Here is an 18,497-nt window from a genome sequence, read left to right as displayed (position 1 = left end):
ATGAATGATCATTAATTCTTGGGTGTTAACACTTTGATTGCCTAAGGCTAAATTCATGATATACCATAGGTTGCCAGCTCTATTTGTCTATGGAGAAGTTCCCCTTCTTTGCAGGGCTATAACTTTTTAAATTCTATTGCTAAATTGCCATTATTAGGGCCCATTCAATGTCCTATATGTATTGTTCAGGGTATATGAACGTTAAACTTTTTCATTCACATATTCATACTAAAATATGATCTAAAGTATACGTATGTTTTCATCTCTTTCTGCAGCTTTCTCCAGAACGTGATTTATAGCCCCAAATGCATTATATTGATGATCAAATACAGTTTGATAGCAATCGGCGCGATATAAAAAATCCAACTGGACGGACTTCTGGAAGTTACTACACGTCATCTGATGTTGACCGGATGGGCGAGGGGGCGTTTATAATTCCGTGGGCAACGTTATACCATTCATCTAATGTGGGTAAAATGTTCATCATAGCAGTTAGTGTCGAACACGGAAATATTACACGCTAAAACTCACCCCAGTCTCCGCGGGCCGTTGGGCGATCAGCGTGGGGTAGACAGTTTTCCATTATGGGATGTAAAAATATCCGGTCCATTTCCAGCTTGTATAATAGTATATACGTCCAAATCATGTTGTTTATAGAGTTATTGGCAACGGATCGCTATGTATTGTGACGAGCTAGAGTGCCGGAACCTATACCGAGTGCCCGGAAGTAATATGGGTGAACAGCACATCGTCCAAGTAACTTCCTGTTAGGCGATTGCGCCGATCGGCCACCAGATGGCGCTCTTGAACCGCTAGAGGGTTCAGTGGGGCTTTTTGGTGGGTCTCAGGCCAGCGGATGGGAAATATGAATCCGATCACAGATTTTTGAAATATTGATATCAAAGACGAGTTACGGCGTCTTCGGCAACTTGAGCATGGCGGGGAAGGATGCCTAAACTCGTCTTCTGGCAGTTAAAGTGTTAACAGTGAAAACAGTAAGAGGGAGGATTCCAACCGTTTTTAGATTAAAAAAATATTACTGTGCAATTGATAGATATTTTGACGTAAGTAATCCTGAAATCCAGAAAACACGTATTCGTACCAAACTTTTCGGTATGTGACCTTCGGTTCAGCGCACGTGCAGAACTTTTTTTGCTGTGCAGAACTTATTCAAAACGCCAAGTCCCCCCACTTCCCAAAATATAACTTGTTCGTTTGCCCATGCACACCACTGAGAGATTACCTGTAATTTAGCATAGCCTCATAGTATGGCAAACACAAACGACAAGCCAGAGCTAGAGCTACCTAAATATGAAACAGGAAATAGTAATCAAACCATTAGAGACCTGCATGACACCGTCTCTATTCATTATTCAATATCTACAAGTTTTACCCTGAGGGATGGATTTACAATAAAGTGCTAAGTGCTAAAAACTGAAAGGTTCTTGAAGCTAGAACTCACAAAATAGCGTTAGCATAAAAAAGAAGGTAGGCCATCGAAATCCGAAGTATTTCCGTAGTATTTCCAAAGTGGGCTTTTAGATTGCTCAGAGTGCAAAGCAGTCTTCGCGACCGAGTTTGGTTCTGAATTATTTGCCATCACGTCATGTGGCTGTTGTTACTACTGGCACGTTCTTCAGCTCAATGAAAGTGACGTCGCGTGTCTCCTATCCGTCATGCCCACATGACTTCAGGCCCAAGCGAGAAGACAGCCGTGGGCTGTTTTTTCCCACAATCTAATATTAATTTTACAATCTGTATGTTATTTAGTTATCTTTTTTATAATCAATAACTAAATTATTAATTTGAATATAGAATATTCATTGACAGCCCTACTTAAAGGGGACATGCATTATAAATGGCTTTTTTCAGTGTTTAGCATTGTTTTATAGTAATAGGGGTTAGTATCAATGGGTCTGTCTCTAATTACCATATTGGGTGGATTCCTCTAATTCAGTTGAGACCATTTCCTCCTCCATTGAATTAGGTCATTCTGATTTGACTCGCAAGGTGACATAACAAGGAGCTGGTGGAGCTGATTGTGATCCGATTGGCTCTGTGGTTGTAGTCACCGCCCACAATTCGCTCAACAGAGCGAGTGGATTACTTCCTCAAACAGGGTGCCGCCGAGTCCCACAGACAGCAGAGAACGAGCGAGAGAGGAGAGAGAGATAGAGGTAGAGAGAGATAGAGAGGGAGAGAGAGAGAGAGGGGACTTTGCAGTGTGTGTAAAAATGTGTGTGTGCCGGCGCGCCGCGGGGATGAGTTTTCTCTCACACGCTCTGTGTGTCCCTCTCTCTCTCCCTCTCTATCTCTCTCCCTCGCAGTCGGGAGCAGCATATCACTGTCAAATATCTTTACGCATGCTCCGACGCGCACGCCCGTATTCAGATCCGTACAATAATAATCACAGAGGTATATATTGTCATTTGAGACAAGTTACCAATGCATTGTCCCGTGGGATTAATTAGTATCCCCCTCAATGTCTCTATATCTCTCTCTGTCTGCTACTCGCAGACTGTGTGGGTGACTGTCTTTCAAAGCGCTTATGGGCAGAGCCCATCCAATAACAGCCTGAAATCCTGAGACTGGAAAATGAGGCTTTTGAGTACTTCATTAGAAATATAAAATGCATTTTTTATTTTTTATTTTTTTTTACTTACAGATGTGTTCAATAGACTCACAGGAATTGTGTAAAGTTGCCCAAATAGTGCTAGGAATAGCAATTAGGGATGTCCGATATTATCGGCCTACCGATATTATTGGCCGATATTGGCATTCAAATGTGATATCGGAAAATATCGGTATCGGTTTTCAAAATTTTTATTTATTTTTTTACATTTCTATAACCTTTATTTACCCAGGCAAGCAAGTAAGAACAAATTCTGATTTAATTTATTGTCAAAAGTATGTATAATGTTGTGTTAATTCCACAACAAGAGATATGTAATGTTAATTACCTGAAATTATTCCGTTTTTTGGGGGGGGGGGGGGGGGGACCCTGCATACTGTATATCGGTTGATATCGGTATCGGAAATTAAGAGTTGGACAATATCGGTATAGGTAAAAAAGCCAATATCGAGCATCCCTAATAGCAATGCATGTCCCCTTTAACAGTAACTGCACACTATGTCACCTCTGAGTGGAACATGGAAAGCCACATTCTGCAAACTTTCCCCCACTGTACCGAATTTAACTGTGAACAGTGACTTAAAAACCAAGGTTTCTAATTCAATCCATAGGACTGATGCATTCACCAAAGGCTCTGCTGCTAAATTAAATGCGTTTTGGTGTCCCTTTGAATGGTTTTGTTGTACGTGATGCAGTGTCATACCAATCTACTAATGCAGCGGTTCTCAAACTATGGCCCAAAGTGGGGTCACGGGTAGGTGACAGTGGGGTTGCGCATTGACAAAAAAGACAAAAAAAAAAGATCAAGCGAAAAACCGATGAGCCCAACTCAGATAGTTTTCCACCTGGCAGCTGTGTGTATTTGCCATGTCTCGCCCCTTCATCACCGGAGGCCACACAGTATTCCAATACACATCTCACTACATCCTGCACAGGTATAATCGCGGGTATATCGTCTGGCCTCAATACATTGAATCAGGGACTACAAGGTCCGGACACAGACCTGTTTGGACTCAGCTCAAATGGAGAGCTGGATTAAAAAACTCAGTTTGTGGCACTCCAGGGTCATCAGCGGAGATTTTGGGGTGTTTACTCTGCTTGATGGCTTTTTGGAGGAACAGAATGTAGCACAAAATTATTTGAAGCCCATAATCTGTAGCCATATAGAATGGCTCATTGAACAATTTCGGAACTATTTACCCGAAAGACAGAGCACAGACAATTTGGACAAATGGATAGAAGATCCGTTCATTATGCAGGACGCAACAGGCCTCCCACTGTCTGAGCATTGATATTTCTTGTGACGAGCTACTGAAAGTCAACTTCACTGGACAGGCCCTCGCAAAGTTCTGGATATCAGTCAGGAACGAGTACCCAGTGCGGTGTAATGCTGCACTGAGAAAGTTTGTCCCCTTTGCATCAACATACCTCTGTGAGGTCGGATTTTAGGCACTGACATTACTACAAAATAAATACAGATCGTGCATAGAAGCTGATCTCCACCTCTTTCTCAGCACAACACAGCCACGTATCATGGAACTATGTTCAAATGTACAAGCACACCCTTCCCATTTAGTCTTGTTTTTGTTTATTCTTGAAAAGCGCATGTGAACGCATTTAATTTTTTTATGTTCTGGCATCATATTTTGGCTAAATATGCCTCATTTTATAAACGTGTATACAGAAACAATTCAGTTGCTTTTGTTGATAATATTAATTAATTTCATTGATAACATTGTGCTGTAATTACATTTTCTAATAAATATGCATCATCAAGTTCAACAACGTGTGCTTTTATTTTGATATTCCTTATTTCCACATTGAAATTACACCTTAAGTGTGGGGTCGGCAAAATAAATCCTAAATAAAATGGGGTTGTGGTATACATTTTTTTTGAGAACCCCTGTACTAATGGGATATAGTGGAGGAGTGCATACTCCAGAATGGGTCTACATTCAGTGAGCCTTTTCCTGGAAAGGCAGCTTCCTTTGGGATGTGCAACTAGATGATTCTAACAAGGAATCAGAGAAGCACAAGTCTAGTCGTCCCCTCCTCACCTTGTCCTCCAGAGCTGACATCCTCTCTTTGAGGTGGAGTTGGAGTCTTTCATTGGACTCCGACAGCAGCTTGTCCACTGTCTCCGACAGACGCTTATTGTGCTCTTCATTCATCTTCTCCCGCTGTCGTGCCTACAAAAAAACAGAAGAAAAAAGTCCTGGTGTCAAGTGGAGTCTCACTGGGAGTAGAGTAGTCATAGTAGTAATAGTAAAGGATTAAGTTATAAACTTCTGTAATGGCAGCATTCCCCCCCACCCCCGCTTCCTCTCACCCTGAGCAGTTCCTGGTTCTTCTCCTCCAACTGGGCCTCCATCTGCCTCAGCCTCTCCTCCACGTTACCGTGGCGCTCCTCCGCCTGGGGGAGGGGGGCAAAGGACAAGAAAAATAACTTAGGTTTTCTGACTTCTATCCCACCCTGTCTGGGCTACTACACCAAGAGACCCCTCCCATAATGAACTGTGCTATAGATCCTGGAGAAGGACCTGGATGAACAAGGACCCAAACAAGCATGGTTAACATTAGTAGTCATGGGGATGGAGCTCAAGTCCTTTTAAGGATGGACTAGATTCCTTATCTACCCACATCCACAGCAGCAGCTAAGGAAAGCAGCTTGAACCACAGAAAGAACAAAGTGAGTCAGTCTTCACCACAGCACTGCACATTAAAAAATACATGAATTAGCTACATATATAGCAGAGAAAGAAGCTACATTTCATACAAGGTTCTACCATAGGCTAGAGGGCTTGTTTATTAAAATTAGACTCATCGGCTAATGAAATTATACTAATTAATGGAGCTGATGGTTATTATTCAGTTTTGTTTTGTCTGAGTAACTATGTGCTGCTGTCTTCTTGGGCAGGCCTTTTACTTAACTGGTTAAACAAAAAATACAATTAATATATTATTCAGAAATATACAAACTAATACAAAAGAATGCACTGAGTTTGTAGAACCAACAGACTCAGACCTTTTTATGTCTGAATGTCTGTTATATCTTTGTAGTAGATGTAATGGGCAGGGTTTCCATGCATACTAACAAATGGAACTTCCTGTTTGTGTTAGATACCAACTTGTGGGCATTCTGTGTTTGGGGAAAACAGGAGTGGTACCAGCATCACAGTACAAAAGCAACAGAGATATAGGGCACACAAGCAGGCAGACATGGAGGCTGGGCTAAGGCCAGGTTTAGCACTTAAAAGCGACACCGCAACATTTATAATTTTGGTCTGTGATTGCACTTGACCAGGCACATGTTACAGATAACAGTTCCTATAGTGGCTCCATGATTAGTCGTACTGAGATGATACTTGGATTCTGGAGTGATAAGACAGCGAAAGAGGTGAAACCTTGACATTACAGACACTGTAGGTAAAAGGACGAGGCATGACACTCAAAAACATTCAATGTATTCTTCAAATCTAAAAACAACCCGTCTTGGAATTTGCGGATCAAGAAAAGAAAGCAGGGTTTGAGATCCCAATTATGTGGTAATTGAGGTCAATTCCACAGAATAGGCACATACTTTAATGGAGTCTATACAGATGAGAAGTAGTAGTGTATGCACATCCTCACAATAGAGACCTTGCACGGAATGCTTGTGTAGTTCTCTTTCTTCTAGCATGGCTGTCTGTAACCATTGGTAACCACTTGCAGAAGATGCCTACATTATGTGCAGTTATAGAGCAGGTAAAACACTGGAAAGTGGGCAACAGTGGCTCAGGAGGTAGAGTAGTCGTCTGGTAGTTGGAAGGTTCTCGGTTCGATTCCCACTCCTCCCGGACAGCGTGTTGAAGTGTCCTTGAGCAAGACACTTAACCCCTAATAGCTCTCGATGTGCAGGTTGGCACCTTGCATGGTTGCCTCTGCCGTCGGTGTGTGAAGGTGTGAGTGAAATGAATGGGTGAATGTGAAGAACTAAATTGTAAAGCACTTTTCTACCACTATATTATTATTCTATTGTGATTTGTTTACAAGATCCAGCAATTAGACACCAAATTATTATGTTTTTGTACATAGCAACCATTGTCCATGGTTGCTATGTTACAGTCAGCCATGTTGGAAGACAAAACTACACAAACTATTTTTGCAAGGCCTTTATTAATCTTTCCTTTGACTCTACACAGTCCTCACTCCAGGACGTGTGAATACTTTCCCCAAGGCAGTTGTCCTTCCGCGTTCGGTTTACGCGGCCTGATTACCATGATGCAGACTCAACTATTAAATGACATCCTTATTCCACTATATGGTCTTTATTCCAAACAGTGTAAAATCTTAAGAGTGCACCTTAACCTCTTAAGCCCTAGCCATATTTTCAGAGAATTCGCCTTGTACATACCCAAGTAAATGGAAGATCCACTTCTAAAAGGTCCAATTGCATGTTCTTGGTATATAGGGACCTATCTATGGACCTCAGGGAATGTATTCACAGAAATATTGTGTCCGTTACTATGCTTGAGCAAATTTTGGAAAACCGATACCGATAATTTCCGATATCACATTTTAATGCCAATATCGTCCGATAATATCGGTAGGCCGATAATATCGGACATCCCTGGTAAGTACAGTTACTTTAGTATAATGTCCATAGCTCCGCCATTTTTTTACCGGATTGAGACCCAGTTTTCCTAGATGTTCACATTACATGAACACTACATTTGAAAAAGAAACACAACATGACTTAATACGGACTGTATTGATCCATTTGTGACATGAAATAAATATTGGCCCGGTACCGTGTCGATCGGGCTTAAGAGGTTAAAGCAATGTGGACAGAATCCTGGCAGCCACCATTAGATCCCATTAGCCTGGCGAAGTGCAATAACAACAGATCAAGATTTCAGGAAGGCAGGGGGGTATTTGGGAGTTAAGCTGGGCCCTATTCCCCGTACCTGGTTCAACTAAGTCGATCAAGAGTCCCATTATCCAGATTCAATTAACCCGATGTTTGAATCCGGGATTTTCCTGTTCCTCGAAGGTGGATTCAGTCTCGTTCATTTGAACCAGACTTGAGACCCAGGATAATTGCGCGCGCCCGCCTCAGCTGACAAGACAGCAAGTGTCGATAGCAGAAATCCTGATTTTCTAACGGCATTGATTGATTGATTGATTTAAAACTTTATTAACAGATTGCAGAATGGGTACAATGCAGTACGGCTCATAGCCTCGCCGACAAGTTAAATGCATAATCTATAGGCTAATTTTAAATCCCTCATTACCCCAATCAATCAGATTATATTTCTTTAAACGTACCTGCTGGCAGTATAGGCTTATGGAATGAATAATCAAATGAAATCTTGCTAGCGAAAATAATTAGTTCAGCTCTTTCAGAATAACGATAAAAACAAGCCCAAATAGTATATCTAATTGATACAAATTATATCATGAGGATATCTGTATGTGCTTAGGTATTAATATTATGTACTATATAAATACATGGTTTCCAAAGAGAGGCTTGGAGGGAGGCTTGCAGTTACACTATTAATCAGGTTTTAATCTGTTTCGGACCTAATCCATACATGCATTGAATTGATTACCATTTGGTTTATATCAGTGACACCTCATGTTCATCATCAGATAACAGTGCTTGAAAAGATAAATGCATTTTCTCGAATTCATTCATCAAAAACGTCAAAGGCTCATTCAATTTATCAAGTCACGTCACGTCATCAAATCCATCAAACAGCGCATCTCCTCATATATTTTAATCCCAGTTACAATATCACAATAACGTGTGACACTATCACAGTGATACAATTAAATATTCCACAGATTCAGATTCCTCATAATTCATATCCACAATCCGCGCATAGACGCTTCAGCTTGAATGAAACGCATCCGGGTGCTCCGTTAAGCAAATACACAGCGAAGAATATTAAACTAATCAGAGCCAAACACCCGATAGGTTTCATTCATTAAAAATATCCCAGCGGAATTCACATTTGCAATGATCCGTTTAGTCCGTTATTAAAATAACTGTGTGTCGCGACTCGCGAGCGCCGTATCCGTATAAATATGACGTGCATTATATAGGACAAAGTAAATTCATAGGCTGAATATGATTTATTATCAGCGTTACTGCAGACATATTATTTTACATTTCAAACGAAGCACAAGAACATAATTCAGAATGGTATAATGCAGATCTAGACTGTGAGAATCATTTCAGGAAGCGAGCTGGCATTTCTTTGCGGGGGCGTGGCCATGGTTCATCCAGCTAACTGAACTTAACCCTGCTCTCGACCAGGCTCAAACTTTTTGATCTGTTGTCATAGTGATTTAGACAATCGAGCGTCGGGGAATGGAAAGGTCTGGCTTAAGTCAGGCTATGCTGGATATTATCCGGCTAACTCAGTTAGCCAGGTACGGGGAACGGGGCCCTGGTCTACCTTATTTTCTGCCATAGTGTCTTTAGAACCACAGAGACCACACTAGGGGTATTCAGAAGTGGTGGTAGGAGCAGCGTGATGACAACACAAAAGATCAGAGGATGACAGACAGACAGAGAGAGAGGGGGGAGGGGGGGAGAGGGAGAAAGCGAGAATGACAGAGAGAGAGAGATTGAGAAAGAGAGAGATGAGAGAGAATGATAATGAAATTACAGTGTAATCTCAAAAGTCGAGATGGAAGGAAGCAACAAATCTCTCGTGGAGCAGTTTCACTTCTGCATCCAGCCTGACGCGTATGGGAGAGCGACTGTGGTGTCAGAGGGAGGAGGGTGAACTGGGAGGATCCAGAGGGCGGAGAATGAGCAGAGTGAGCCGATGACTCCAAGAGGGGGAATGTAAACAAGAGAATAGACTGTGCTCAGGCCCAAATGCAATATGAGGACTTTATTATAATTTTCTTTACCACCTCCTCCAATTTTACGTTTTACTTTTTGGAGGGGAAAAAAAGAAAAAGAAAACAATTCAAATACCGGTAGTTCATTTTACTAGGTAATTTGTAGCATTAGAATCCTAGCACTATCTAAAAATCTGTTTAATTCTTTATATCTGAATTCTAGTCATGGTGGAGTGGACTGTGGCAGATGCTCTAGTAACTGTATGTAACAATGTTATATGACCAGGTAGAGACATCTGGCTAAAGGCAACATGGAGCTCACAAAGGCTGTTTGCTCTATTTTAAACCAACGTCATTCTCCCGTTTCTGGCGCTAAATTGGTCTCCTATATTACAACTATATGACTCTGGCTCCGCTGAGAGAGGAAATGACTCAGGCTCATTAAAAATGAATGAGCGATGGGGGCTGAGATTTGATGTGACATTCAAGAGGCGAAAACAGCAGGTGAGAAAAATGAGAAGATGATAAGAGCCAAGAAACACAGAAGCAGATGCACAGGGATAGCAGAGAGGGACGAGAGAGACTACATCACATGTTAAGAGATAGTTGACGTTATCTGCTGGCAGATAACAACGGAACTACAGAAAATGTAAAGAGTGTGGTCTTCTTTTCAGAAATTAGCTGGGAGCCAGGCAACAGCCAGCTTCACCACTAATAAGGTGCTATTAGACCAGTGTGATTTCAGCAGCGTGTATTGTCCTAGACCAGGGGTTCTCAAACTTTTTCATACCACGACCCCATTTTATTTAGGATTTTTTTTGGAGACCCCACACTTAACACATTCCCTGCCACGGTTATATCCATCAATGTAGCCTCACTGCCACCACTCTAAGCCTATGGAGATGTTCACCTTCTTTGCAGGGCTATAACTTTTTTAATTGTATTGCTAAATTGACATTACTATGGCCCATTCAACATCGATTATCTATCGTTCAGGATGTAGGAACGTTATACTTTTTCATTCATAGATTCTTCCAAAAAGACCTTCTAGAATATAAGTATGTTTTTATCGTTTTCTGCAGTAATTCATAGAATGTGAGTTATAGGCATAACCGCATATATAGATTATAAACTGCCGTTTATTCTCGATACACGCTATATTAAAAAATTCAACTGTATATGATCCTATACGTTATGCGTCATCATGCGCGGATGAAAGGGGGGGGGGGTCGTTTATAATTCCGTGATCGTCAGTAAATGCTTTATGTAGTATGGGTGATATATTGATCAGATCGGTTTGCATTGAAAAGAATAAACAATTGGGCTGAAAATAGCGTTAGCGTCCTCTTACCGTGAGTCAATGAGACTGGCGGTGAAAGATCCCAGGTATAGGACGTCGATCGCCTAGGTCCATTTCCGGTTTGTATGTCGCAATAAACGCAGAAATCATATAGATTATTAAGTTTATAAAGCGATCGATATGTACATTGTGTCTGTCGGGAGTCATGCAACAATATCTGACCGCCGGATGAATTTAATTGACGCACAGACCCCATATCCTGTTTACCAGTGTAACTCGCCCGACCAACCACCAGGCGGCGGTATTGAGCCGTTGTTTTTTTGAGCCGTAGGGTCCAGCTGCAGCGCCGGAGGTATATATATGAATTATGAATGCCATGGCGAAAAAATTAAATATTGATCTCAATATCGCTGTACAGCGTGGTCTGGCGGTATAAGCATGGCGGGCAATAACATTTTAAAGCGTTTCCGGCGGTGGATGTGTTAATGTAATCACGTGATTTCAAATGTGGAATTAAGGAATATCAAAATAAAAGCATACGTTGTTGAACTTGATCATGCATATTTAAATGTATTAGAAAATTTCATTACAGCACTATGTTATCAATACACATTTATAAAACAAGGCATATTTAGCCAAAATATGTTGCCAGAACATACATTTTTTTTTATCTTTTATTATTATAAAAAAAAACACTTGCCAATGCCTACCCGCGATCTCAATTTGGGTTGCGACCCGTAGTTTGAGAACCCCTGTCCTAGACTAACAGACCAGTGTGGTTTCAGCAGCGTGTATTGTCCTAAACTAACAGACTAGTGTGGTTTCAGCAGCATTTATTGTCCTAAACTAAGAGACCAGTGTGGTTTCAGCAGCGTGTATTGTCCTAAACTAACAGACCAGTGTGGTTTCAGCAGCGTGTATTGTCTTAAACTAACAGACCAGTGTGGTTTTAGCAGCATGTATTGTCCTAGACTAACAGACCAGTGTGGTTTCAGCAGCGTGTATTGTCCTAAACTAACAGACCAGTGTGGTTTCAGCAGCATGTATTGTCCTAAACTAACAGACCAGTGTGGTTTCAGCAGCATGTATTGTCCTAAACTAACAGACCAGTGTGGTTTTAGCAGCATGTATTGTCCTAGACTAACAGACCAGTGTGATTTCAGCAGCGTGTATTGTCCTAGACTAACAGACCAGTGTGGTTTCAGCAGTGTGTATTGTCCTACTAGACTAACAGCAGAGCTATAAATGGATGAGGACTGGAGCCAACAATCTAAAAATAGCTCCTTGTGGCTATTTGGAGTAACCTAAACAATGGCTTCCTTACAGGCTTCTGCAGGAAAATGAGGGCCACTGTTTGGTTGGCGCAATGTAAAGGAAATTACCAGTTTTACAGTCCTGGCAATGTGTGTGTGTGAGTTCTTCTGCTTCAACACTTATTTTACTTTTCAATTCATTCACAATTTCTCAGCTGCAGTTGTCACACCAGCCGCACATTTCTTTTCCTAACAGGGTACCCCACACAATTTCTCTCAAAATCAAATGCACGTCCCTCCAAACACCTTCATCATGTATTTGTTCCCTTACAACAGCTTAGGGAGGTAAATGGAACATCTTGCAGGACTCGTGGGTTAGAGCTCAAAAGGTTAGGCTTCTTCAAATGCAAAATCCATTTGTTAGATATGAGAGACTGAAGCTTGTGGGGAAAATAAATGTGTATGTGATACAAATCATTTCTGCTTCCTGAGGCAACTGGACTGGGACTGGGCTGACCTTGGTGAGGGCGGCCACCCGCTGGGCCAGTTCAGCCTCCACCTCGGGCAGAGTCTCTGCCTTGCGGATGGTCTGCTGCAGCTTCTGCTCAGCCAGCTCCAACCTCTCCTGGAGCTGGCGGTTCCTGTCTTCAGTCTGTAACAAAATTAAAACAAGAAACGTTTATATATAAAAAGAAAAGATTTAAATACAGTAATTGGGGGGGGGGGGGGGGGGGCGGACGACTTGATCACCATGGCCTGACAGTCTGGAGGAGGTGAGCTGGGAAGAGAGAGAGGCAGACTGGTAGGAGGGGACGAAGAGAGTATTCAAGATAATAAAAGAATAAAACCTAGAAGAAAAGAGGAGACATCTCTCCATCTCAGTGAGCACACAGAGAAACAAGCCCAGGTCTTCAGAGGCTGCTGCGCCGGCCAGTGGGTGAATACAGTGGCAATGCATTGGCAGGGGTTCTAGAGACCCTGCAGGCTGTTCCCGCTGGCAGGAGAACACACACAGCTTTTGTTTTGTGTTTTAAATTCATAATTAATTATTAACACTATGGGTGCCGGCCAGAAATCCGGAAAATGACTGTGGATTGCCAGCGCTATTTGTCTATGGAGAAATTCCCCTTCTTTGCAGGGCTATAACTTTTTAAATTCTATTGCTACATTGCCATTATTAGGGCCCATTCAAAGTCCTATATGTATTGTTCATTGTGTAGCAACGTTAAACTTTTTCATTCACATATTCATAGTAAAGTATGGTCTAATGTATAAGTATGTTTTCATCTCTTTCTGCAGCTTTCTCCAGAACGTGATATATAGCCCCAAATGCATTATATTGATGATGAAATACAGTTTGATGGCAATCGGGGCGATATAAAAAATTTCAATTGGACGTACTTCTAGAATGATCTACGTATGATCTGATGATGACCGGATGGGCGGGGGATCGTTTATAATTCCGTGGGCAGCGTTATATCATTCATCTAGTGTGGGTGATATGTTCATCATAACAGTTTATATGGAATACGATCAAAAATAACGCTGAATCTTACCGTATCCTCCTCGCGCCGTTGGGCGATGAGCGTGGAACAGTCATTTACCTATTATGGTATGTAGAAATATCGGGTCCATTTCCAGCTTGTATAATAGTATATATGTCCAAATCATGTTGTTTATCGAGTTATTGGCAATCGATCGCTATGTATTGTGTCGAGATCGAGTCCCGGTAGCCAAACAGAGTGCCCGGAAGTAATACGGCCGACCAGCACAACCTCCATAGCACATCCTGTTTGGCGATTGCGCCGATCGGCCACCAGATGGCGCTCCTGAACCGCCAGAGAGCTCAGTGGGTCCTCCTGGTGGATCTCAGGCCAGCGGAGGGGAAATATGAATCCGATCGCAGATTTTTGAAATATTGATATAAGGACGCAGCGTCCTCCGGCAACTTGAGCATGGCCGGGAATGACGCTTTTAAGCGTTTTCCGGCAGTCAACGTGTTAATAACAATTCACCAAATAATGGTGAATGGTGGTGCTAAAAATGCGAGCACTGTAGAACCCTGCTGAAGTATAGCTGCGTGTGTGTGTGTGTGTGTGTGTGTGTGTGTGTGTGTGTGTGTGTGTGTGTGTGTGTGTGGGGTCCAGGTGCATGGGTCTCACCTGTCTAAAGAGCGAGTCCTTGTTGGCCACTTCATTCTCCAGCTTGTCGTTGAGGTCGTGGACGGAGGTGGCCTCGCGTTGGGCCGCCAGGTATCGCTTCTCCAGAGTGGTGATCCTCTCCTCCATGTCTTCCTTCTGGGCCATCGACTATACACACACATACACAATCTCAGTCGACTAATGGTCATATAACTTCCCATACCTCCCATATCAACAACTTCACCTCCTATCCCCATACCTCTCTAAGGTCTCTGCAGATGCATGTCAAGTCTTACAAGGTGGGAAATCAACAGGAGCTTGGGGCGAAGATGCCCCCAGAATGTTAATAAAGTGAAAAATATATGACAATTAAGCATATTAAAATAATAAAGCTTGCAACCTTATTTCTCTTCCCCCTGATCTCTCCTAGCCTCATACCTCTCTCAGGTCTCTCTGCAGAAAAGTATTTGCGTCTTCAGGCTTGATGAGGTCCTACATGTACAAACCCAGCCCCTCCTCCCCCTGACCTCTCCTCATACCTCTCTTAGGTCTCTCTGCAGACGTGTGTTCATGTCTTCAGACTTGATGAGGTCCTTTCGAGCCGTGTCCAGATCTTCCTCCAGCTCATTGATGCGTGACGACATGGTGGCCATGCGCTCCTTCATCTGGCCTAGGTCAGAGGTCTGACGCTCCACCACCTCCTGTAGCTCGACCACCTTCCCTGGCACAAGCCCAGCCTCCTCCTCCTGGCTCAACGACCCGTCGGACGACCGCTATGGTTGACATTAAACATGACTTCATTAGCCATGGACAAACTGACCACCAAAAGGTTACATGCTCGCCTGAAAAAATATTAAAACAGTATGATAATGGTCCTAGGTCATACGTTAAAACAGTGTTCGGCCTGGGTAAATAGTCGGCATATCTGCCCATTGGTGCGAAATGCATTCTGGGTTACTTGGCTGTCCCGGATCCTCCAAATTCAGGAAAAGAAAGCTGCATTTCTCTGCTGCATTTTTGGCTGTGCTGCTGTGACGCAATTTGTCTTCAAACGCAGCCTTTGAAGCTACAACCATTGTACTTACTTCACAGTTTATCACCAATGAAAACTGGGCCCTACATAAGCATTACATCAGAGGTTCCTACACACAGGGAGCAGTCCCTCCTCTGGTACTTCTCTGTGACAGGGAAAAAAGCAACGAGAACACTGCACGTGTATTCCTTTATTTTTTTTGTATTATCTTTTTCCCCCTTCTTTTTCCGTTTTTCTCCCATCCCAATGTTAGTCGTTATGCCAATTCCCACTCCCCTTCCTGGTCGTTGCGCACTCTACCCCCTACCGTCGGTCTGGGAGGGCGGAGACTATCACATGCTTCCTCCGACACATGTGTAGCCAGCCCACCGCTTCTTTTCACCTGGCAGCGCGGACTCTCACTGGGAGAGTGTAATGTGTGGAAGGTCACACTACCTCTCCCAGATCCTTCCCTTGCTGTGCAGGCGCCCCGACCAAACTGTAGGAGTCGCTGTTTATAACGACCAGGACCCACCCACGCCGGCTTCCCACCCGCTAACACTGCCAATTGTGTTAGTATGGACGGTCGGCCAAGCCGGAGGCACCACAGCCGGATTCGATCCCACTGGCTCTGTGGTGGAAGACAGACACTTAGTCCGCTGCGCTACCCGGCCGCACTACTGCACGTGTATTCTATTTCTATGAGGTGAAACCACTCTCTGAACACCACGTTCAGTTTCCCTGTTTGCAAAGCATGTACTGCATGTGACTAGACCTGAACCTGACACAGATAACCCAAATAGCAGGTAGCAGGATGGAGTGAGGGAGAGATGCTGGGATGGAGAAAAGGAGGGGCAAGCGGAGTGGGGAGTCAGGACTTGTAGGCACTGCAATGACACTGGTTGATGAAGGCACTGCAAAGACTTGGTGAGTGGTCTGGTTGGACGTTTGTGAGGCAGAGGCAACTAAAGTACTGTGTCTCACACAAACTTTAAATACTTTATTTGAATCCACAAATCCCATCAAAAAGGACACACATGATTCAAATATTAAGAGGTTCCACAACATGCTTTTGAGGACATCTTATGGGTATAAGGAACAAGACCATCTCTGCCATACCACCTAGCCCCACAAACACACCAAAGACTTTTCATAATGCCCATACAGGGACTGCTCTGATATTAAGTATTTTATTCATTGTAATTTCACTCGTTATCTATATTGTGAAATGTCCGTGTGGACAGATATGTCAACTAAACGCCATCTTGCACGCATGCACGCGCACACACCATTTTGTTGAGCAGTCTTACCTTGCCATTAGTGCTTGGTGCATTATCAGAGTTGTGATTGAGTTCATTGGTTCCATCCATCAGCCCTCTCTTCTGGCAGCTCTGTTCTCTGAGGTAAGCCAGCTAGAAAACGGATATCACAACAGAGTTATTAAGGTTATCACGTCCTATCCATTCACTTATTCTCTACAGTAGGCCATCAACACAGTTAGTTGCCACAATCAATAAATTCAACAGCCAATCACACATGCAGTTTGTCCCTGAAATGTGTGAATGGGAGACAGGATCGATATGCCAGGAAATGTGTACCTCTAATTAGTGGTGGGGGAAAATATCGATACGTAGTAGTATCGCGATTATTTGCGTTGTGATACTGTATCGATACAAGGACGCCAGGTATCAATATTTTATTATTTATTTAAAAAAAAAAGAGAAAAAAATATTTTTTTTGTATAAGGAAGTTGCATTGTTCATTTCAATACCTGTAATAGTACAGTAGTCCACACACACACAAACACGTGTGCATTCAGTTAAGTTGGAATATGACTAATACAAACAGTTCAGTTTGTGAGGTACATGCAACAGTGTTGACATCCATCTGCTTGAGAAAATCCCATTTGCTGCAATACAAATGATTGAAGTGAGATGAACAGACTGAAAACTTTATTTTATTAGATAAAACATGTTGACAAAGTTTTACTTTGCAGTTGAAAAAAGGTAATAAATCGCAATATATCGCAATATTAATATTGCAATACTCAGCATATCGCAATATATTTTGAATCGCAATACTATCGTATCGTGAAGCCTCTGGTGATTCCCACCACTACCTCTAATGTCCCACACCAACACCTAAGCCCTATTCGTATGGTTCTGGTATTACCTGGGGACCTCTAGGCATTTGGAATAATTCCGTAGGTCATCTGTGATCGCAATCCCCTGCGAATCAGTCATGCCTGTAATTTTGTAAGATAGAAATTCCAGCGCAAATTACCTATCATATTTCAGCAAACAGAGGTCATCTGATAATATTAGATAATATTCCAGAGCGAAACGGCATCTCAGTAATTTGGGGTCGTAATTTGTTTTTGGTAGTAAAATCAATGGGCTACAGGACGGATTCAAATGAATGTTCAGTGCAAATGCCAAATTGCTTCACCTCATGCTTCACATGGAGATCGATAGTTCGTTAGTTCCTTCTTGAAAAATATATTTCCATCTAAAGTAGGTGCACATACTGTACACACCGTTTCCCCTGCTGGATTGTCAGATTTGATTAATCATTTTCATTTATCATCATATTGAAGTAGATTGCATCATTCCATTGTTACATCAGGCAGTACATTTGCTGTCATAAATTAGTTTAAGGTGCCATTTGAAACAATAATGTTTGATCACGCACCTTAGTGAAAACTAGGGGCATGTCAAGTTCAATCTCCGAGGGACACCTTGGTAAAAATTTATCTTGTGCGAATGCGCATCTGGAAATCAAAGTTTATGGGGTCAATTTACATTACCATGGGTTCATACGTAATATTAGTCCCGTGAGAATAGGGCTCTATTTTCAGGGAAATGCTGGTACAAGCATGTAGAGACATTTTACAGGGAGTGAGCGAACCAATCAAACCAAAGACTCACAAGAGATGTTTTGACAGCTGGAGATGTGAACAATATACACAAGTGGATAGCTTGCATTGCCGGTACTTTTAACCTCTTAACCCTTTGGTTGCCGTTCACGTAGATCTACGTTTCTGTGGCCCAGCGGTTGAGTGCCGTTCACGTAGATCTACGTTTCTGTTTCGTTATTTCTTTTATTCGCTATTGCCATTCATAATCCATCGAGGCACCTTGTGCATGCTGTACTGAATGTGTCTGAGATCGCAGACGGTCAATACCGCCACCATAACGCCTTGTGGCCGCTATTGCACTCCATTTGAAACTATGTGGTTTCTTTTCTCTACCGAGCTGCGGCGTGGGGGCGGGTTCTAAACACTCCGGCAAAACAAGCACTTGTAGGGATGGCTTGGACAACT

General features: G+C 42.6%; 1 protein-coding gene across 15 annotated transcripts in view; it reads right to left on the bottom strand.

Moving 5' to 3' along the window:
- The window catches only part of ppfia1 (PTPRF interacting protein alpha 1), a 150,898-nt gene that overhangs the window by 31,236 nt on the left and 101,165 nt on the right, over window positions 1-18,497 (bottom strand). For all 15 annotated transcript variants that reach the window (XM_084337818.1, XM_084337827.1, XM_084337825.1 and 12 more), the window contains exons 6-11: window positions 16,486-16,587; window positions 14,703-14,936; window positions 14,185-14,331; window positions 12,540-12,674; window positions 4,962-5,045; window positions 4,690-4,821 (exon numbers count right to left, since the gene is read on the bottom strand). In XM_084337818.1, coding sequence (XP_084193944.1) covers window positions 4,690-4,821; window positions 4,962-5,045; window positions 12,540-12,674; window positions 14,185-14,331; window positions 14,703-14,936; window positions 16,486-16,587 — 834 coding nt within the window. The remainder of the gene's footprint in view (window positions 1-4,689; window positions 4,822-4,961; window positions 5,046-12,539; window positions 12,675-14,184; window positions 14,332-14,702; window positions 14,937-16,485; window positions 16,588-18,497) is intronic.

This window comes from Notolepis coatsorum (genome assembly GCF_963971535.1).
Source record: "Notolepis coatsorum genome assembly, chromosome: 20".
In the NCBI taxonomy this organism is placed as follows: Eukaryota; Metazoa; Chordata; class Actinopteri; order Aulopiformes; family Paralepididae; genus Notolepis; species Notolepis coatsorum.
The sequence above is the reverse complement of the archived record's forward strand: the minus strand, read 5'-3'. Positions and strand labels throughout refer to the sequence as shown.